This window comes from Molossus molossus, unplaced genomic scaffold (genome assembly GCF_014108415.1).
Source record: "Molossus molossus isolate mMolMol1 unplaced genomic scaffold, mMolMol1.p scaffold_m16_p_7, whole genome shotgun sequence".
In the NCBI taxonomy this organism is placed as follows: Eukaryota; Metazoa; Chordata; class Mammalia; order Chiroptera; family Molossidae; genus Molossus; species Molossus molossus.
In genome coordinates, this window is record NW_023425401.1 from 96,243,467 (window position 1) to 96,266,246 (window position 22,780).

Sequence of the window (22,780 nt, forward strand, 5' to 3'; positions counted from 1 at the left end):
TTACAGGTCTCTTGTTGGTCTTAGCTGTACCATCGATGAGCCCTGTGCCCCAGCGTCTCCTGGCTCGAGGGCCGCGTGCCTTTGGCCGGGAAATGAGGAGGTGAGACTGGATCCTCTCTCGAGCCGCTTCTACTGTAAAATGGTATTAATCCCTGACTTGTTCCAACTGGAGAAGGATTCCCAAGGAGCAAAAACACCTCAGGTCATGAAGGGTGAAGATTTTGGTGAGCTGTAGCCTGTTTTTATCACATCGTGATGGCCGTCATAGCTCTCTTTAATTGTCCCGGCCAAGGTTAATTAGTGTGTTTAAGTTCTCTATAATGTGTGCCTCTCCATCCTTTGCTCGAGTTTCTTTCTTCCCCTTGTCATTTCTGATCAATAGCTGTCAGCATGCTTTTTGGAGGTCAGTGGCTTCTTTTCTGTACGTGACTGGTGGGTGGCACTTGACTGCACACTCAGCCTCCCTTCTGGCTGGGTGCCCACTTAGTTCTGTTAGGGTGCAGGGAGAGGATCAGGTGACCCAAGTGTCCCCCAGACTGACACGCATCTTAGCGCCCACCTGCCTTGCCAGAGCATGGGTGAAGAAGGCAGAGTGAAGGGAGATGGCGCTCCTTCCTTGTTGCAAAAACCTGCCCCATGACCAGGGCTGCTCTTCCTTTGTGTCGCTGTTTACCCGAGTGGCAGCCTTTCTTTGAGGGTGTCTCTGTCAGCAGTTACTCTGACTTGGAAGATCCCAGGCTGGGATTAGAACTTCTTAGCACATCAGAGGATTGACCTTTGGTTTGAGTCATCATTTTAACTGTTTGGTTTTTCCCCTTACCTACAAGTTTCTCTTAAGATTGTGATTTGTGCCCAGCTGTTGTGGCTCAGTGGATTGAGCGTCGACCCAGGCACCAAGAGGTCACCAGTTCGATTCCCGGTCAGGGCACCTGCCAGGTTGTAGGGCCGATTCCCAGTGGGGGGCGTGCAGGAGGTGGCCAATTGAAGTTTCTGTGTCCCTCCTTTCCTCTCTCTAAAAAAGTCAATAAAAACATTTTTTTTAAAGGTTGTGATTTGTTCTTTCTTTTTGGTATTTATTATTTTAGATTTTAGAGACCTGTTCGGTATGTTGAGCCTCACCCCTTGTTTTTGACCTCTGAGACATTCCCGGGTAGGTGCGGACAGGCACGCATCCTGTAGCTTGGTGTACTCGAGAGCATCTCCCGCGGTAGGTGGCCGGCAGGTCAAGCCTGGCAGCCTTTAGAAGCCGTGCTGTCTGTAGCTGCCTGGCTCCGTCGGAGTAGTTTATCAGCTGCACTCCTGACGTGCCCTGTGTGCTAGTGCCCTGGCTGGGGACGGAGACCACCAGACGTCTGCTCTGAGCAGCCAGGACTCCTGGTGACCGCTGACCGGTGGCTTCTGAACTAGACAGCAAGGCTAGAGTGACTTTATGAGATACTCTTGTTGCTGTGCATGTAGGGATAGAGGATCTGGAGGCAAAAGAAAGTTACAACAGATCAGAGTTGCACCAGCTAAGACGGAAAAGGAGCGAAGGTCCAAAGACTAGAGGAGCGTTAGCCAGGAACCCCGCTCCCACATCAGGGTCTGTGCCAGCCTGCCCTGGCCCTGTCATGGAATAGCCAGAGTGTCTTGGTTGGGGACCGTTGTGGGGCATCACACAGACTAGAGGAGAATACTTCTGGATGATGTAGCTGCACACCCCTGTTTGGTCACCTCCTAACTGTGGGTTTCCGCCCGTCCCTGCAGGTTTGAATCGTCGTCCCACGCCATCAGCATGAGCGCCTACCTGCGAGAGCAGCGGAGGGAGCTGTACAGTCGGAGTGGAGAGCTGCAAGGTGGGTGAAGGTGCTGCTCTGGGAAACGGAGTTTTCTGGAGGGAGATCGGACGTGTGCAGCGTGTGCATTTGAGGTCGGAACTCCCAGGGTTCTTTCAAGTCAGCAAAGGTTTAAAGACTGGCTCTGTTTCTTCTGCCATGTCCCAGCATCTGTTGACAAGCAGGTAGAACTACCACTGTGGCCACAGGACTTGCAGACCTGCTGCCATTCGCGCTCAGAGATGACAGAGGTGCGGCTTGTCTCTTCTCTGCGTGTGGATGGAGAGATGAGCCCAGCCCCGTCTAGGGGCTGCCAGTCTTCTGTGGCTGCCATTGTTGCTTTAATTAGTGTTTTCAGTGCCTCCTGGAATATGCCGAGAGTGTCTGAGATTTGGAAATAGGCAAATGCGGTCTCTGTCATTGTTTAAAGAGAGGGAGGATGCCCCTATGTTGATTATGTTCTAATCAACATAACTTTGACACATCGGCTATTTGATACCCACACGTGGCTGCTAAGCAGTGGGGATCTGAAGAAAAAATACTTAAGAAAATAAATTATGAGTAAATTTAATTAAATAAAATATCAGACCAAGAGCATTTCTGTCTTTGACAAAAGGACCCGATCATGGTAAATGTAATCAGTTAGAGATCTGGGAGGGCCCGCTGAGTGCAGAGTGTCCTAGGCATCAGAGGGCTGGAGGCCAGGTGTAGGGAGGAAAAGACTTAGGTCCAGTGTGGAGCTAGGGCCCGGAGGGCGGTATCGGAGAGTGCGTGCTCACACTGGGCAGGTGCATGCATAGCACCGCTAGAGGAGTCCAGGGAAGGAGTGAATATTTACATTATTGTAGAACTGGGCTTTCCCAGGAGGGATGGCTGAGAACTCTTGCCGTTTTTCTGCACTGACGGCACTTGGGATATTTTTAATATATTTTATTATATTTTAAAATTATTTTTGAGAGTATTACAGATGTCGCCCCTTTTCCCCATTGCCCCCTCCACCCTGCTCCCCCCCATCCAGGACTTCTCCACACTATTGTCTTTGTCCATTGGTTATGCATATAAGTTTTTGGTTATCCCCCCCCCCCCAGCTTCTCTTTGAGATTCGTTTGTCTGTTTCCTGCTTCCACATCTCTGAATCTATTTTGTTCGTCTGTTTATTTTGTTCATTAGATTCCAAATATAAGTGAGATCATGTGATACTTGTCTTTCTCTGACTGGCTTATTTTGCTTAGCATAATAATCTCCAGGTCCTTCCATGCTGTCTTAAAGGGTAAGAGATCTTTCTTTCTTACAGCTGCATAGTTTTACATTGTGTACATGTACCACAGCTTTCTTATCCACTCATCTGCTGATGGGAACTTGGACTCTTTCCAGAACTTAGGTATTCTAAATAGTGCTGCTATGAACATGGGGAGCACTTGGGATATTTTGAGGTGACTAGTATAGACAATTAAATATTTAGTTTCTAAGACTCATCATCGCTCTACATCAAAATATTATGAGCTGAACAGCCAGCCTTTCTGGACTTAAAGACGATAGCTTCATCATGCCTACATTCACCTTCATCATTAATCCAAACACCTATACGTTTTCTGAAGATCCTGCATGCTCTCTCATAGTTCTATCAGTAACAATCCCAGAGCTCGTGTATGTACTTATCAGAACTAGAAGCCTAGAGGTACGTGTGAGGATATGAGGGAAAGGAGGTCAGCCGACCAGTGTTTTCTTTCATATGAAAGTGTTGCTGTGTGTTCTAGAAAACGTGCGTGTGCATCTGGGAGTCTTGAATCACAGAGGAACAGAGAGTTGGAATCGGAGCAGAGGTTGGAATGACCCCCTCTGTGCTGAGACCAGGGTGAAGGAGGAGAATGACCCAGGCTCTGGCGGGCAGCGACCTCCCGGGAGTATGGGGTGGACTGTGACGCTTGGAAGGCAATGATAGTAACAGCGCACGTGTTCTTGTAGGACCAAGCGTGCTTACTGCCCCCTGTGGGTGGAGCATGGAAAAGATGATCTCAGGCTAGAGGTGTCTTCCATACACAGTGTCCTAATTGGAATTTCAGAGTTGGCTTGAGGAATAGTGCAGCCCGGCTGGTGCGGCTCAGTGGTTGAACATTGACCCATGCACCAGGAGGTCACTGGTTCGATTCCCGGTCAGGGCACATGCCCAGGTAGTGGACCCAATCCCCAGTGTGGGGCGTGCAGGAGGCAGCCAATCGATGTTCTCGCTCATCCATGTTCTCACTCATCAGTATTTCCATGTTCTCATTCATCAATGTTTCTCTTTCTCTCTAAAATCAATAAAGAAAAAAATATTTTTTAAAAAAAGGAATAGTTCAAATTTACCTTCATAATTTCTCTCCCCTGGTTTCTAATATATAAAATTTCCTTAATGGGGACAAACAAAATCTTTTTTCTCTTCATCTTGAATCTCGATGATTTCTCTTTTTTTAATTAGTCAACATAATCTTTTAGAGTAGTTTTAGATTCATAGCCAAATTGAGTGGGAAAAGCAGAGAGTTCCTGTGTGGCCCTGTCCCGCTCCCGTACACCTTCCCTGCGTCACCGTCCTGCTCGCCGGAGCCCTGCGTGTGGCACCTGGAGGTGTAGGTGGGCCATGCAACGAAGGGGACAGCAGCAACCTGCCGCTCAGACTCAGCCAGTTAGTCCACGACGGACACTAGATTCTTTTGTGGTGTTGTCGATAGCAAGAATAGGAAGCGCTGTGTGCTCTAGCCATGTGGAATGACTGTGTCTCCCGATCTCCCGTGGTCCCTGTCCTCCTGAGACGCAGTGTCCCAGAGCGATGAAGACCAGAGGGTTCTGGACCCGAACTGCCCATGTTTAAAATTTAGCTTCGTGACCTCTGTGCCTCTGTTTTTTTGTCTCTGAACGGGGACAGAAATAACGGTGCTTATCCCACGAAGTGGTCGCGAAGGGAGGTAAGTGTGTAGAAAAATGTCCTTGTACAGTGCAGGTTACGCCTGCCTCTTGCTGCTCAAATATTATCGCACTCAGTAGTTCTGTCTTCAGAGTTTTCATATGCATTCTGTTCTCTCTGTCTCGCTAAATGCTCGGCTTTCCAACTTAAATGGAACTGTCCCTTATACTGAAGGGCCTTCCTCTCCATAACCTGACACACACATGCGCACACCTGCACACACGGCACACACACATGCACACACACGCACTCTGAGGTTGTGGCCCCTGGTGTGTGCTCACATCTTAGTGTTCCCTTTCTGGGCACTTTTGCACTAGTTGTGGATTAACGCCCACGTGGAGCCTGCCCGAAGCTAGAAGCCCCGTGGGGAAATAGTGTATGTCCTGCTCTGGGCACAGTGCCTGGTGTCGCAACTGCGCAGTGAGCCCGGCTGATGGTGAGGGAAGGAGGACGGAGCCGAGGTCTGAGGCGGGACAGAGAGCTTACCACCGCGAGGTAGGAAGGCAGCAAAGGAGAGGGGCGCACGCGGCCCTCGTCCGTGTCATGGGTGCCCCGGTTGCTTACGTTGAAGGGGTAGAAGTTGTGTGTAGATATATTTTTGTTCTCTGCAGTGATACACAGCTTTATTCAGTGGGAATGTTGCCCTGGAGTCTGGCCCAGGATAATACTGCCCTGTGTAGTTGAAAACCATTTTAAAATCCAACAAAGTTTCAGAGGAATTTCATTCTGTGAGGACGGTTCATGGAAGAATCACTACCATCTAACTAGGAACTTTCCCATCTACAGAACTTAATTGAAATATGGAACTTAAAAGCAGTAGTCTGTTGCACTTTCCAGTGTTCAGCAAAATAGGAGGATTCGTCTCTGCTTACGAGGGGAGAGAGTAGTTAGCAAACATGTCATGCTCAGAATAATCATTAAAAATAAGTTAGCTGAGCTGACACACGCCGGCTTGGTGAGGGACTGGATCAGGGGACCAGTTTTTGTGAAGTTTGATAGTGTTCCATTCAGGAACAAAAGTTTCTCTGATGAATGCTTTTAACATTTCAGCAGGAAAAATGGAAATCACCCCCGTTTTCCTTGAAAAGCGGCCATCCTCTTCGGTTATCCTATTAATCTGCCGGGTCCAGGAGCACAGTGAGATCTACATTTACGTATCCCTGAAGGGGCGGAACTGAACAGCTCAGTCACATCGTGAGGCAGGCAGGCGATCTCTGTGTCTTCTGAGCACGTGGAGCCGCAGGTTTGCCTCCCAGTGGCTTGGTTCGTGGGGTCACCGTTTCCTTCTGTGCAGGCGAAGCGGTAAAGAAACCCACCAGAAAAGACCATCACAAAGTAACATTAAAAACAGGTCCAATTTTACAAAAGTTAAGTTCCTGCCAACATTTTCAATTTATCATGCAATTAAAAATGTTACTCAGCCCAACAGCACACAAGGGGGGAAAATGAGGTTTCTTTGGTATCATCAACCCATCTCAGTTGGCTCTGACTGTTGGGTCCAGATGGCCGGTTCCATGGTCTGCCGTAGGCAGTTGGGCTGAGGAGGTGGGGATGCTACCTCCAGCGGGCAAGGTAACAGGTGGAAATCTAACGTGCGCGTGCGTCTGTGTTAATCATCGGCGTCCTGTTGTTTGAGCCTCCCCACCGCTTCATTGCAGTGCTTACCATGGTGCAGGTCAGAGAGGGACTCCTTTTAATGAACATTTAGCTTGAGTATAGCTTCTCCGATTTAATGTGCGATTCTTCAGGAGATTAAGATAACTGATGAACACATTATCTCACGAGGGTTAAAAAAAATCAAATACTGCCACTCATGTCCAAAGTAAGCTCTTGGGTTACTCAGCCCCGCTGTGCCTCAGTTGTCTCATTTGGAAAATGGGGCTGTTATTAGTTCTGACCACTGTAGGGGATATTGTCGACTATAAAATTAGCTGTTCAAACCGTGGAAGAATTACAATAGCTATAGTTGATTTTAATTAAAATGGTGCTTTAAGCCCTGACCAGTTTGGCTCAGTGGTTAGAGTGTCGGCGCTCAGACCCAAGGGTTGCAGGTTTGATTCCCGGTCAAGGGCACGTTCCTGGGTTGCAGGTTTAGCCCTGGCTCTGGTGGGGATCGTGTGGGAGGCAACCAATTGATGTGTCTCTCTCACATCAGTGTTTCTCTCTCTCCCCCTTCCACTCCATCTAAAAATCAATGGGAAAAATACCCTTGGGTGAGGTTTAACAAAAAATAAAATGGTGCTGTAAAAATTTATCATTGTGGAATTAGGAGAACTGTGTTCCCTCCTTTGTCTCTCGTCCCCCACCCCCACCCCCATGCACTGTAGCACTGAGTGGGCTCTCCTCAGGGTCACCCGTGACCTCCTTCTTGGCCAGTTCAGTGTCTGCTTTTCTGGGTTCATCTCACTCGCTCTGTCAGCAGCTGTTGTTTTCTTTCCTCCCTTCACGTTCTTCCCGAGACTTCTTAAGTGCTCTTTGAAGTGTCTCAAGGTTTGGTCCCGGGATCTTTCCTGTGCTCACTCTACAGACTCAGTGCCTGGGTGCAGTGACCTCCAGACCTAGGTCTCCTGCCCAGATTTCATCATTGCTCCCTGACCTCTGCCAGCATCCTACCCCCCACCCCATCGTATCATTCTTTATCACAACATGTTTTATATTTTCATTATAGTACTCTTCTTACTATATACAAGTCTTGTTAAATGTCCACGCTTTCCTTAGACGGCCCCAGAATGCAAGCTTTATTCACTAGTGCGTCCCAGTGCCCAGGACAGCGCTCGGCTTGCGTGGGCCGCTGAAACAGTACACGATGGAGGAGGCCCGTGTCCTCCAGCCTTCCTTGGTGGTGGTTTGTGGGAATACGCCTACATCTGTGAGAAACCCTAGTGGGAGCCTTGATACACAGAGGAGTCCGGCGATCTGTCTTCACTCATTTTTAAAGATAATAAAACTCATGAATAGATACAGAGTATTATTTATCATTGATCCAAGTAGAAATGTATACTCAGTTTTGATACAGTTTCTTTTCTGTCTTGGGGCTACTCGGTACTTCTGTTTGTACTTAATAATACCACCTTTAGAGTGGCATTTTTATTCCCTTAGTGTAACGAGTGGCATTTCTATAGCCCTGACATTAAAATATCCTGTAAAGCTCCAGCCACATGAGAACTGACTTCTCTTAAGAGGGTTTGCTTTATGTGGTAAATACTGGAGTACCGGCAGCAGGGAAAACTGGGCTCTGAGACTGACCTGACCTGAATTCTTGGAGTTTTTCTCTGTGACGGGTTGTTGGTGACTGGGGTTGTGCATACTTAATGATGTGCTATGTAACTGATCTCTTTGGAAGTGCCTTGCTTTAAGGTAAGGCAGTATTTGAAATTGGTTAACCACGAGTTGATTTTTCTTTGTACAGAAGGTTGTATAATAGGAGTCTCTTACACAGCAGGCTGTTCTATAATGGAGTATTTAAAGCAAGATTTAAATTATGCACATTTTCGGGGACATTTTGGCTGAAATGAGGTACAGCAATTTTACACTTACAACACATATTTGTTCCACAGCCTTAAATGTTAGGAGCACCTGTAATGCTTTATATCCTGAAATTTGATTAGAAAATTCTTTGTAGTCTTTCCAGTTTTGCTTGATGACTTTGTTAATAACAATACGCAAGGGACATGAGATAACGTATGCTCTTTTTCTTCTTAAAGTTGTGTGTAAATATTTCAAAATAACCTTCATCTTTCATGATCACCTCTTCTGTTTTAGGTTCTAAATTAGTATATAAAATTGATTCTTCTTCCTTTTGTATATTTATATTTTTGCTTAAAAAATTTTTTTTTTCTTTATTGATTATTTTAGAGAGAGAGGAAGGGAGAGCGAGAGAGGGATAGAAACATTGATGAGAGAGAACATGGATTGGCCGCCTCCTGCATGCCCCCTACTGGGGATCAGGCCCACAACCTGGGCATGTGCCCTGACTGGGAATCGAACTGGAGACCTCTTGGTGCATGGGTTGATGCTCAACCAGTGAGCCACACTGGTCGGGCTATTATTGCTTTTTAAAAGACTGATCTCAATTTACTTATTTGTAAGATTTACTCTATAATGAAATTATAATACAATTTTTATAAAAGCCAACTTCTTGCCCTGGCCAGTGTGGCTTAGCTGATTGACCATCGTCCCATGCTCCAAAAGGTTGCTGGTTTGATGCCTGGTCAGGGCACATGCCTGGGTTGCAGGCTCAATCCCCAGTAGGGAGCATGTGAGAGGCAGCTGATTGATGCTTGGCTCTCCCATCGATGTTTCTCTCCTTCTCCCTTCCTCTTTCTCTAAAAATCAATAAAAAATATATATTTTTAAAAAGCCAACTTCTTTATCTGTTTGTTCCTAAGTAGTAAGTATTAAATATACTTTCCTCAGGTCTTGAACAGACCATCCATTATTTCAAATATTTTAGGAAATAAAAGTATTCTATTTAAAAAATATTTTTATTGATTTTTTAAGGGAGAGAGAGAGAGAGAAACATCGATGTGAGAGAGAGAGACATTGATCAGCTGCCTCCTGCACACCCCACACTGGGGATCGAGCCTGCAACCCAGGCATGTGCCCTGACCAGGAATCGAACCCGGACCTCTCAGTCCATGGGATGACACTCAGTCCACTGAGCCACACTGGTTGGGTGAAATAAAAATATTTTATGCCAAGATTATTATTGCGTGTACCACCTCTTAGCCTTCTGTTTGCAATGTAGATATATCTATTTTGTTTAAAAATACTATTTGTGGATTTAATTTATATAAAATGGATTTATTACTCTGAAAAATCCAGTTCAGACAGCATCCTCTCTACCCACGGAGCTGAACCAGGTGGGAGAGCCTATGGACCCTATGAGGTCAGAAGACCCTTCCCAAAGCCTCAGTGAAGCCCGATGAGAGCCTCCCTCTGAGAAATAACCCTCGGTGGGCAGGCAGAGCGAAGGGATGGCACATGGACTTATTAAAACAAAACAGAGCCCTGGCCAGTTTGGCTCAGCGGTTAGAGCGTCGGCCTGCTGTCCAGAGAGACCCGGGTTCGGTTCCCGCTAAGGGCATGTACCTCCGTTGCAGTTTGTCCTCGGCCCTGGTTGGGTCGTGCGGGTGGCAGCCACTCGATGTGTCTCTTTCACGTCGATGTTTCTCTCTCTCTTCCTCTCTCCCTCCCACTCTATCTGAACAAAAAACAAACCAAAAAATTAAAACAACCAAAAAACTTGTTCTACTAATTTAGTCATTTGCTTGTACAGATATGGGAAAAGAGTTGCTTTTAAATCAGATACGTATTTGAGTTTTTTAAATAATGCATGTGCATTTTTTAATATTTCAATTAATAGTTGTTTTTTTTTAAACAAAACAGTATGAAAAAAATGACAGCAAAAACTTCTAACATGATGTAACAGAAAATTCTAAAAGCTTCTGATATTTTCTATCATTAATATTTTAACGATAAAAAACAGTTTTGCCCATTCTTTTTAGATTTTGGACCATGAGAAAGTTTATTTTGGCAGCTTGAGCAGTTGATATGATGTAACTAATTCTGATTGAGTTTTTTAGAAGAGAGAGGACGGCAGACATCTGAGGTTTGCGTGAGGAAAGGCATTAGAAACTGAGGAGGATGCCACGTACGTGCACCGTCACCTCCGTCCACGCGCTCCGGAGGGCAGTTTCACACTTTCAGAATGAAGGCTGGGTCTGTTTGCTGCTGACAGAGATAATCTCATCTGAACTAATCTCATCAAAGTTCAGAAAAAAATGGATGTAAACATGTATGTGATATGATGTCTAGAAAGTAAAACAGTAGGTTTTAATGGTAGTGAGTGCTTGAGAACTCATTTCTGAGTCACAGAATCTGTCTTCTGTTTAAGTCTTATTTCACAGTTCAGTATAGGAAACAGATTAAACTGGTGATGGTTTGACTAAGAATCCCAGCAGCTTAAACTCCCACTCCATCTTCCCCTTTTCCCTCCTTCTGTGGGGCACCCGAGACACCATTACACAACTAAGTACTCTCAGAAATTGTCCTTATATGAAGGGAAATTTGATAAGGGAAAGAGATGACATTATAGATTTGTAGGGATATGACACAGTAGTCAATAATGGGTGGTGAGACTGCTGACTCTTCATAAACAAAAATGACATTGAATTTGAACCTCATTTCATTTAGGAAAATAAATTTTTGATGGGTTGAGAACCCAGATGTGAAAAGCAAAAGCTACTGACAAGTATCTTCATAGAGGCATTGTTTGAATAAAAAAACCTGGAAACAACTCAAACACCTAAGACAAGAGGAGAGTGGTTTATACACTGTTGTATAGCCATACAGTGGAATGCTATATAGCAATGAAAATAAAGGAACCAGACTAAAGCTTGGTTGAATCTCAAAAGCATATGTATAATCTAACTCCATCTGCCTGCAGGTCAGAAACGGTGAGACTGAATAGTTATCCTTTTAGTCCTATACATCCTTATGTGATGGGAACGTGAAGAAGGTCAGGCAGGGAGCATACGTATAACGCTCAGGCAAGAGGTGCTGTCTGCAGAGGGCGGGAGAGGGTGAGGGAGGGCAGCATGTGGGCTTCAAAGACAATGCTACAGATTTGTTCCTTACGCTGAGTGGTAGAAAACTGTTTCTTGTTTTATTTTTTTAATCCTCAGCTGAAGTCATTTTTCCATTTATCTCCAGATAGAGTGAGAAGGAGGGAAGGAGGAAGGGAGGGAGGGGGGGAGAGAGGAGGGGAGGGTGGAGAGAGAGAGAGAGAGAGAGAGAGAGATCCATGTGAGAGAGACACATTGACGGGTTGCCTCCTGCACGACCCTGACTGGGGTCAGGGATGAACTGCGGTCGAGGTACGTGCCCTTGACTGGAGTACAACCTGCGACTCTGACTCTGGTCCGCGGCCCCACGCTCTAATCACCGAGCCACACTGGCCAGGGCTCCTGTTTTATTTTTAAAACTGTGGAAATGTTCTATATTCTTATATATACATTTTATAAACAGTAGAAATGTAACCACCTCTTAAAAATTTTAAATCTTCAGAGATAAAACCATGTATGTCAGGTAATATTTCCATTATGAAATCTAAACCAAATCTGGAGTTCTCTGGGACCCTGCGTTGGTTGTTTGGCTGCACCCTCCCACTGAAAGTCCAGCTCCAGGCCCTTACCCAGCCTGTGCTCTGCCTCAGGCAGTCCATGAGAACAGCTTCCCACAGGAGGCCCCGCCCCACCGGCCCTGGCCCTCTATCTGGGTTCTCAGGACTGAGCATCAAGTGAAGCCAGCAGCTGTTATGTATTGTTGCCCATGTTTTCTAGGACTTTCTGCTTCTCTGTTGAATCTGTACAGGTTTATGATGTTTATTTCACCATGACCCTTCACCGGGACTTGGGGATGCAATAATGAACAGAACCAAGTTTTGTCTTAAAGGGCAAAAGAAGGGAAAAGGACCATGACTGTGTCACGGAGACGGGCACTTGTGCCCGCATGTGTTTTCCCTTCCTCTGTATTAATAGAGCCTCTGAGTTTCCGCTGGACACATGACCGTTCAAAATACAAACATTTCTCGGCTTTCATCGCGGCCACCCATGAACGTGTGATTTAATTCTTACAATAGAGAGTGAGTGAACTGGATGTGTGTCTCTTCAGGTCTCACCTTTACAGGGAAGGAGCAGGCTCCCCCCCGGCCCGGCGCTAGCATGAGGATGTTCACACACACAGTACGAGTGAAATGTGGCCATGGGCCACCTTAGACGGGCGGGTGAGAGCGCCGTCGGGGTGGCAGGGCAAGGAGACTATGTCACACCCCAGACGACCGGAGCCACAGTGCCGTTCCAGACGCCTCTGTGAGAGAAGAATAAACTATCTTGAGTCTCGAGTGTTTTGGTTCTGTGTTACTTTGCAGCCCTACTTTTAGATAGCCTAATTAGTTCAACATGCAGACAAGCGGTCACAGCCCGTGCGACACATCACGGTGGCGCTGTGGAAATGTAACCGAGATGTGCACGCAAGATGGGAGAGCAGGGAGGTGTTCATAAGTGTTTCCGTTTCAAGCTGTATAAAAAGGATGAAGAGAAGCTTTTCAGATAAAGAAGGGGTGGCATTTCAGGCAGTGGGCATGGCAGGGATAAATGGATGAAAGTGAGAGTGTAGCTTTTCTGGTTTCACAACATGACTTGGTTATAACTTTTTCTAATTAAAGGAAGTCAGGGTGTGTATATAAGACCGCCACTGATTATAATCTGTTTCTTTCAGCATAGAAAGGACACCAAAGCTGCTGTGAATGGCTTTGGCCATTGCTCATTATAACAATAAGAGATTAAGAACTGATAGGAGCTACTGATGTACTGGTGATGGCAGGAAAATAACAGCCATTATTACAAGTGAGCAAAAACTAAATGTAATCACATACTGGATTTTCTGAATGGTGTTCAAGTAATCTAGCCATGCCACTTTATTATGGAAAGTCCCATAGGAAAAACACCTTTGTTTTACATGCAGTTATTGTAGTGTATTGTGTCAGACTGCACCTGGTAGGTTGGGCTGGAGATACTGACAGGGCTGGATCATGAAGGACCAGCCTGATCTAATTCCAGGGCAGCTTTTCGGCTTGGACTGCAAAGGGCAGCTTGGTTTGGTACGGAGATTGCAGAGTGCTGTGTGCTCACTTCCGGTTTCCAGCTTGTAGTTTTGGGGTGAGTGTGCACGTACGGCATGGGGCAGAAGTGGGTTTCCCGCTGTGAGTACACAAAATGCAGAGCTCATTCTTTTATTAGTAACGCTTGTGTTATTTCCCATAAGCACAAGTGTAAACCTACTTTTGTCCCACCCTGTATTGTAATAGTCACAATATAGGGTGTTCATTTCTAGAATTGTGATGACATCCGCTGAATTGCAGCCAGTTCGTTTGCATATTCATGAAATTTAGCTCAAATAAGTCCCTGTTTGTTTGCACATTCATGTCTGATTTCAGCACCAGTTAACTAATTTACATATCCTTGTTCACTTGGTGGGTGATGTTCACACGTGGAATATTGGTGCGCTGTTTGTGCTTGGAGTAGCTTGGGGAACATCGTGGCCAGTGGAAAGGAAACCTATGGCTCATCCTGCTCTTACTAGGCCAGTCCCTGTACCTCTCTGAGCCCTAGGTTATTCATTTGTATAATTAGGTCATTTCTCAGGGTTGTTGGAAGTGTCCATTGACATGTTGTAGACAGCAACATACACTCACCATTTCTAGGCCAGTTATATTGGAGAGCCTGCTCCTGGGACATCGGAATATGGGAGAGTTCTAGGAGCTGCAAAGACAACATTCAAATAGACAGTTTTCACGAATAAGTACTTTGGGGATGTGAAGGAGAAATTGGAGAAGGGTTCACCAGACTGGCCAGGGCAAGGGCAGTCACTGCAAGTAGGGAGAAGATGTAAAACAACACACACACACACACACACACACACACACACGTGAGAGCATTGCGTGTAGGGGAAGATTGGGCCTGGGCAAGGGAGACAGGTGGGTGGATCTCAAAGGACCTGGTGCAACAGTAAGAAGAATGGCCTTTGTCCTGTGGGTGATAAAGAGTCCCGTAAGGGTCTAGAGCAGGACAGTGACATAATCAAATGTCACTTTAAAATCTTCTGGTGACTGTCTGAGGACACGTTGCATACTGAGACTGCAGTCACAGAGGCATGTTGCGAGGCATGTTGCGTTATTCACATGAGAGTTCACAGAGCATTATGCCAGCTTTTTATTTATTTTTTAATCCTCACCCCAGGATGTTTTTCTATTTATAGATAGAGTGGGAGGGAGAGAGAGGGAGAGAGAGAGAGAAACATCAAAGTGAGAGGAACACATCGACTGGTTGCCTCCCCAGGACCTCGACCAGGGTTGGGGATGAGCGACTACCGAGGTAGGTGCCCTTGGCTGGAATCAAACTCTCGACTCATTGGTCCACGGGCTGATGCTTTACCACTGAGCCAAACTGGCCAGGGCTATACCAGCTTTTTAGAAGGCAGTGAGCATGGAGAGGTGGGAACAGATCCAGAAGCTAAATGGTAGAATCAGTTGGACATGGTGATTCTTCTGGGTGGAGTTTGAGCAAGAGAGAGGCATCTTGGTTGAGCTACTGTTCTGGTCTGGTGACTCGGTAGATATTTTTAGTTTTCTTTAGATCTCTGTAATCTATTATGATGGTATCTAATCTAATCTACCATCAGCTCCCTTTGTTGAAGGCATTTGGAGGTTCTTGACTCCCTATGGCCATTCTGCTTCCTAAGTCCAGAAATGTTGGAGTTAAGGCTTTCTTCCCTCCTTCCTCCTCCTCCTAATATTTGCAAATACTACTTTCTCCTTTCCAGGCTTTGGTGGCTCTGTTGATTTTAGTCCTCCTTTTAGTCTATGAAGAAATGAATTCTTCAATTTTTATTCTGCAATGTACTCTGGATTTTTATTATTAAAATCAAGTTACTGTCCATCTTTCTTAATACTTTGCTCTTTGATTTTGTGCAAGCCACTTTTAACCAGTTTTCTCAGTTGTAAAGAGAAACTAGATTATTTCTGTGACTCTCATTCTGCCCAAAGCTCTGTGCTTCTTGAGTCTCAGCTACTCGGTCACTATCTTTTCCTGTCTAAGTCTGAGGAAGAGTTGGAGGTTCAGAGTGTGGTCTCTCGGTCTGGCTTCCTACCTGGGTGAATTTGGACAAATTAACTCCTTGATGTGTGAAGTTATTTTCTGTAAACGGAACAGAAAATATACCTACATCATAGGGCCATAATGAGGACAAAGTGAATTCAAACATGTAAAATGTTCAGAACTGTGCCTGGCATATAGTAAGTACTGAGTAAATGTTAACTGTTGTTAATGTATCTGTGGCCTTGCAGTGCTTAGCATTCTGCACACATTGGAGACACTCAATAAATGTGTGTTTGTTTTTTTAATTTTCTTTTTTCCTTTATTGATTTTAGAGAGAGAGGAAGTAAGAGAGAGACAGAAACATCGATGAGAGAACATCAATTGGCCGCCTCCTGCATGCCCCCCACTGGGGATCGGGCCCACACCCTGGGCATGTGCCCTGACTGGGAATGAAGCCAGTGACCTCTTGGTACTTGGGTCCATGCTCAACCAGTGAGCCACACCGGCCGGACTTAATAAATGTTTTAAAATGAATGAATGACTAAGTATGCTAAGGGACAAATAAATTCAAGTAGACATCCCTAGAATGGTCTTTAGAAACTTTTTTTGGTCCTCTGTTTTCTTCTTTAACAGAAGTCCTTTCAGTGAGAGGACTGAGTATAAGGGTTACCTGAGTGACCGGCCCATCTTGTCATGTTAAGTGCGTGGCATTCGTTGTGCTGGTCTGGGTGCAATTCCCACATCTCTCAGCAACAGGCGGCGCTCAGTGGCTCTCCAGTGAGCTGCTCTTCCCGCTCGTGTCCACTCCAGAGATCAATATTCAGGCCCTAGTGGAAGTGGCCATTTCCCTTCAGAATCGTCTTCATCTCCAGTGTCACTAACTCTGAGTTTTACTCCACAGATAATTTAAATGATTATAATATAATGCCCATGGGGAATAATTAGCTCAGTTTTAGATGGTGTTCTAGTTTTTAGCTATAGTAGTTTCATTTTACACTTTGAGATTTATATAATATATATTATATAAACAGAAATTGTGTCTAACACATGACCTTTTAGTTGCCTATGAACTGAATCCTTTTTTCTCCTCCCTTATTTTTTATTATTATCATTTTATTACATTTCGCTTAATATTATATAGAATATACCAACAGTAAGTGTGTAAAGGACTTTTAAATGTACGGTCAACTTTTTGCCTGTATGTTAACCTACCGCCCTCAAGGTTTTCTCATGTAACTTTCCACCCCCATCCCTCACCCCAAGGTAGCCACCAATGTGATTTCTCATGCTAACACTGTTAATAGTTTTGCCTATTCTTTAACTCTACATAAATGTAATTATATACAATGTCAAGTGTATCTAGTTTCTTTTGCTCAACATAATATCTGTGAGATTCATTTGTATTTTTTAATGTATTAGCTTGTTTTTATTGCTATATAGTATTCCATTGTATGATTATAGGCAATATATTTTTGCTCCTATTAATAGAAAATTATTATTTCCACTTTGGGGCTATTATAAATTATAGTTTTTGTACATATGCATGCATCTGTCTTGGGGATATACCGAGGAGTGGAATTACTGGGTCATGAGAAGACTGTGTTTAGCTTTAAAGAGACTAACAGGCATTTTAAAATTAGAGAAATTGCATGAGAATTCAGTTGTATATTCTCATGACTGTGCTGTTTATCAGCCTAGGTTCCATTGTTCTGGTGGATGTGTAGTCTGCCATATTAAAAAAAAAGAGTCAGCTTTTCCTTCTTCTGCCTCTTTCCCCTCCCCTCAGTCTGGCAGGAGTTTCTGGATGCCGATCATTCACTTGACAGGCTGTATCCCAAACCATGGATTACAGTGACCTTCTTTTCCTCCTAGGATGTCCTGACTGACGTGTGTGTAGTTTTATCCAGGATTCTTGGGTAGTCTTTCTTGCTAGAAATCACCCACTAATATGCTAGCACTTTTGAGGTAGAATGTATAGATATAGCCTCTCTTCCCTGTTTGCTGTTTGTTTTGTTTTTTTGGCTTTCTATTTTGAATATCTTTTTTGCTTATTCCCACGTGGTAGGCAAAATTGTAAAATGACACCAATGAACCATGACCTTTATAATTCCTCCCGTTGTGTGTGGGCTGGATCTGTTAATATGATGGAGTATCACTCCCATGATTAGCTTTCATCATGTGGAAACCATGATGGGATTCTGCAGATGTGATTAAAGTCCCTAATGATTTGCCTCTGACTTAATTATAAGGGAGAGCATCCTTGGTGAGCCTGACCTAATCACGTGAGCCGAGGCAGTAGCGGATGCCAGCCTTGAAGAAGTCATCCATGTGAGAAGAATGGGCCATGTGGCAAGGACCTGCGGGTGGTGCCTAGGGGCTTAGAGTGACCCCTGTCCTTCCAACAGCCAGCAGGAAAACGGCTGCAGCTGAGGTTGCAGCCTTGACTGACACCGTGATCTCAGCCTAGCAAGACCCTGAGCACAGTACCCAGCTAACCATGCCTGCACTGCTGACCCACAGGATTAGTGAGGCAGTAAATGTGAGTTGTTTTAAGCTGCTAAGTTTGTGGTAATTTGTTCCATGTAGCAGAAAACCCAATCTGAATACTCCATGATTCTTCCTATGAGACACTCGAATATTCTCTCAGACTAGGGGATAGGCTGGTTCTCTTACAGGACGCGAGGGAAAGAACCACCCTTACTCCTCCTTCCCCAGATATACTCCAGATGTCAGTCTTAGTGACCGTCCCTTCCCGTTCTCTGCCTGCCTGTGGGAGCTGTGGGGGACTTTGAGAAAGGCTGGAGATCCGGTTCTGCGAGCTTTATAGTATAAAATGTCAGTTTTAAAATGTATAATAATTTCTCTCTACATAAAACAAAAAGCATCATCCTAACCCTCTGAGGCAAGCAGTACAGATTCTGTGACCTCCCTGGGCTGTGTCATGGGCACTGACCCTGAACATGTCCAATCACAGTCACGACCACGCCTTCTCCCCACCGCCCCAAACCTGCTCTTCTTACAGTGCAGTGACCCTGTGAACTGACCATCTCTAACCTTGGAAGTCATCCTTGTCTTCCATCTTTGCTTCACGCAGTCAGTCTATTCCCAGACCTACTGATACCGCCCCCAGCCCACCTACCCCTACAGACCTGGCTCGTCTCTTTTTCAGAGTCTCTCACCTCGCCCAGGGCCTTAATGCCACCTCCTCTGGGTTGTTCCTGCCTGTGTCTTGAACCTTCCAAAGCATTCATTATACTGGAACCAGAGTGATGTCAAGTTTGTGATTCCTTATGTCCTTGGTTCTGAGACCCATGTCTTGAATAAGCCCAGTGAGGTTCTGTGTGATCTGGCCACCACTTCCATGCAGCCTCTCCTGGGCCCGTCTCCGCCAGCCGCGTCATTCCCGCAGGCCTGGGCCTCCTTGCGCATTGGCTTGTCTCTGCTTTGTGGGAAGGTCTCTGTGATGCTCATTAAGTGCTTACCGGGAGCTTACCAGGGACAGCCAGGGGTCCAAGAAAGTTATCTCGGGTATCTTCATTTATCCTCTGAACTGTTACTTCCTTAGGGACACTTTTTTGGTTTTGTTGGTTTAAATTTTCCCCCCACCCTATCTCCCCCACTAGGTTAGCTTTATTGTTTGTAGCACATGGCATACTTAAAATTAATCAATTAATTGTTGCGTGTTTACAATGCGTATCATTTATTTTATGTTCCATGCAGGCAGGAACCACATGAGTTGAGTTTCCCTTACATACCAAGCTCCTTGTACAGTGTCAGGCATGTAGTAACCACCCAATCAATAGTCATGCTTTTTACAAATGCAAAGAAGTTCAGTATTACACATTAACCAGATGGTGAGCTAGACAGAAGCTTAGGTCTTTCCAAGTTTACAGCTTTTTCTAATGTAATATAATAATACTTGAGGAGGTACATGAATATGTCATAGATAAATTATATTAAGAAGGAAGATAAGGGGAAATATTTTATATATATATATATATATATATTTGTTAACCCTCACCTGAGGATATTTTTTCATTATTTATTAGAGTGGAAGGGAGGGAGGGGGGAGAGAGAGAGAGCACGCGAGCGAGCGAGCGCGAGCGATTGGTTGCCTCCTGCACAATCCTGACCAGGGCCGGGGATTGAACTTGCAACTCAGGAACATGCCCTTGACTGGGAAGCAAACCTGCCACCCTTCCATCTGCAGCCAATGCTCTAACAGCTGAGCCAAACTGGTCAGGACAAGGGAACTATATTTTTTTGAGAGAAGAGGGTGAGGTTACTGAGATGGCATTTTTCGTGTGTTTATGTGCATACTTTATCACTTGAATCTTACACTCATTTTGTCAGGTAGGCCTTATTTTCTAATTTTTTATGGCTAAGACAAGCATGGCTCATAGAAGAAGTTACGTAACTTGACCAAAGTCACACAACCTATAAATGATAAAGTTGACTTCATATAATATTAAGATAATATTAATGTAATAGTTGTATTATATAGGCTTTGCAGAATAACTTGCATTTGGAATGGCTTGTGCAATTTTCTACTTTATTGATATAGTTTACATACAGTAAGCCATATTCAAGTAAAATGAACAATTGGATGCATTTTGTTAGATCTGTACACCTGTCAAGATATAGAACATTTTCGTCACCCAAAAGTTTCCTTATGTTCTTTTGTGGGTCCCTGTTTTCCCCTCCATTCCTAGCCCTACTTAACTACTGAAATCATTAATGTCACAATAGATTACCTTGCAATTTCTATGTTTTATATACGTGGAATCATACAATGTACAGTTTTATGGCTGGCTTCTTTCATTCGACATTTTGCCATTCATCTAATTCGTTGTGTATATGAGTTGTTTGTGTACTGAGTAGTACTCTGTGTGGTATCTCCATCCAGATATGTGGAGATACCACAACAGACGCGGGGATACCACATCATTTGTTCTTCCAGCTGGTGCATGTTTGGATAGTTTCCGGTGTTCGGTTATTGTGAATAATGCTACTCTAAACATTCATGTAGGAGTTTTGTATGGGATGCATATTTTCTTTTTTCTTTCTTTTTTTTTTTGGTACATGCCCCTATTGGGAACCGAACCTGGGACTCTCTGGTCCACAGGCCGACGCTCCAGCTGCCAGCCAGGGCGGGACGCATATGTTCAATTCTCCCGGGGAACACCTAGCAGTAGCATTGCTGGGTCACATGGTTGGTGTAGATTTCACTTTAAGAAACTGCCAGTTTTCTAAAGTGAGAGTATCATTTTATATTCTCACCAGCAGCATAGGCCAACACTTGGTATTGTCCGTCTTTTTAATTTCAGACATTCTGATGGTTGTACAGCGGTATCTCATTGTGGTGGCCTGTGCATTTTAATGTAATGTCTTATCAACGTAGAAGGCTGTAACTGGGTTTGAGCATTCGATATCCAAATTAGTATCAACCTCAAATCCCTTTTCTCTTGTTACGATAATTGCGACCTGTTATTTAGTCATTTCTTTTGGAATAACTTTTTTTATATCTACCTCCATGAAGATTTTTAGTATAGAGAACACAGATTGACCATTGTACAAGTCAGCTGGAAAGCCATGCGTGTATTTGCTTATATGTTAAAAATAGTGCTTACTAAAAAGAATCATTATTCCAGCATCTTCTGAGAGTTTGTGTAATATTATCAAACAGCAGAGAGTGAGTTCTAGATAAGTCCTGCTCTGAGGCTAAAAATGACCAATTGTGGCCTTATTAGTAATCACAAGATTAATGCAAAGTGCTGCTAATTAAGACTATCTGTTTTCCTTTGAGCGCCTCCACAGCAGCAAATGGTATCTTAAACCGACAAGCTGTAAATTAAAACTTGCAGAATGAAAGACCTGGTCTTGGGAAGATGAAGTTATGTGTAGGTGACTTGTTCCATTTGAATTAATCAAAGAGCTGCTGGTACAGACCAGCTGTGTTCTCTAATGACAAAACGAATCTTGACATTTTGGATAATGAAAACTCAGTTCAGCACCTCTTAGGGATGTGTATGATAATGTATTGTCAGTCAGAAGAAGAAAGTAGGGAAGCAAAAACTCTGTCTTATTAAAATAGACAACGTGACAAGTGGACATTGCTGGATTTCCAGTTTCTAGGGGGACACTGTCAAGGGAAACCTCTTTTTGAAAAATGATAGGAATAGGTGTTTTGTGGAAGGAGGGTGAAAAGATTTGACTTCTGATGCCTGGCCTCTTTGACAGCTGCCTTTGTTCATGATTGTTAATTTCATGGTTTATTTTTCTGGGGTGCAGGGTGAGGCATGAAAAACCCGGAAAGGAGACTCGCGCTTCTGGTTTGGCAGTATTAATGCAATCATGTAGTCGGTACCTTGTAAGCCCACTTATTATTTCCTCCGCGTGTGTTTTTTCTAGTTTGGCGGATTAGCTGCACTGTCTCTTCAAAGGCTATCCAATCAAGGAGGGGTTATTAAAACCAGGGCGATTTATGACTGAGAATTAATTAGAGAAGCATTTTCATGCAAAACACCCAATTTTTTGATTAGCAATGGAGCAGGGCTGCAATTAACACTCTAGGAAGCTCAAATTTCCAGCTTTTTGATTCTCAGGAAATGAGATTATCAAACCAGGGTCAGATACTTGACAGCAAAGCGGGGGTGGGGAGTGTGAAATTATATGTTAAAAAAAAAAACACATTGTCTCTTGATTTTAATTCTGAGATTGCTGTTAAAGCAGAGGAGAATTCAGAGAAGAAGGAAAAGAACAAAAATCCCAAAATGCAAGAGCCTGACATGCCTGGTTCTTCAGTGGCCTGTTTGCTGTGCACAGTATCTGTTGTACACATTTGCTTGGAATGTGTTTGAGAAGCACAGCAGTATTTTTTGTTCCTGCTTTATTACTTATTTTTTTATTTTTATTTTTATCCTCACCCGAGGATACTTTGCATTTATCTTCAGACAGAGCGGGAGGGAGAGAAGGGGGTAAGAGAGAGAGAAACATCGACGTGAGAGAGACACATCGACTGGTTGTCACCCACATGGCCCCAGTTGGGGCCGGGGACAAACTGCAACCGAGGCACATGCCTTTAGCGGGAACCGAAACCCGGACTCTCTGGTTCTCGGGCTGACACTCTAACCTCTGAGCCAAACTGACCAGGGCACATTATTACTTACTGTTCAGTCTTCCTCTAATAAATGTCTTTTAGACATTCAGTGGCTAACAAATACTGAAAGTGTTTATGTTTAGAGAGAAGCCAAAATTTCTTTCATTAGAAATCTTCTCTTCTAAATGGTGGTTTACTATTTTTGGTCTATCGCTGTTGATGTTTTCAATGATTTGAAACCACTCAAGGCATAGTAGTGAGTTATCTC

The 22,780-nt window shown here is 44.3% G+C and overlaps 1 protein-coding gene and 1 long non-coding RNA gene across 23 annotated transcripts in view; both read left to right on the forward strand.

The window, feature by feature from the left end:
* EXOC4 (exocyst complex component 4) overlaps positions 1-22,780 on the forward strand; it is a 761,664-nt gene that overhangs the window by 222,488 nt on the left and 516,396 nt on the right. For 18 of the 22 annotated variants that reach the window (XM_036247077.1, XM_036247080.1, XM_036247079.1 and 15 more), the window contains exon 9: positions 1,747-1,835. In XM_036247077.1, coding sequence (XP_036102970.1) covers positions 1,747-1,835 — 89 coding nt within the window. Of the gene's footprint in view, positions 1-1,746; positions 1,836-4,608; positions 4,739-5,072; positions 5,123-5,805; positions 6,012-17,662; positions 17,948-22,780 lie in introns of those variants that run through there. The other 4 variants (XM_036247098.1, XM_036247094.1, XM_036247099.1 and 1 more) reach the window with 4 other exon arrangements.
* LOC118620074 lies at positions 12,182-13,624 on the forward strand. Its single transcript, XR_004957364.1, has 3 exons — positions 12,182-12,400; positions 13,036-13,163; positions 13,377-13,624. It is a non-coding gene; the product is annotated as an uncharacterized LOC118620074 (long non-coding RNA).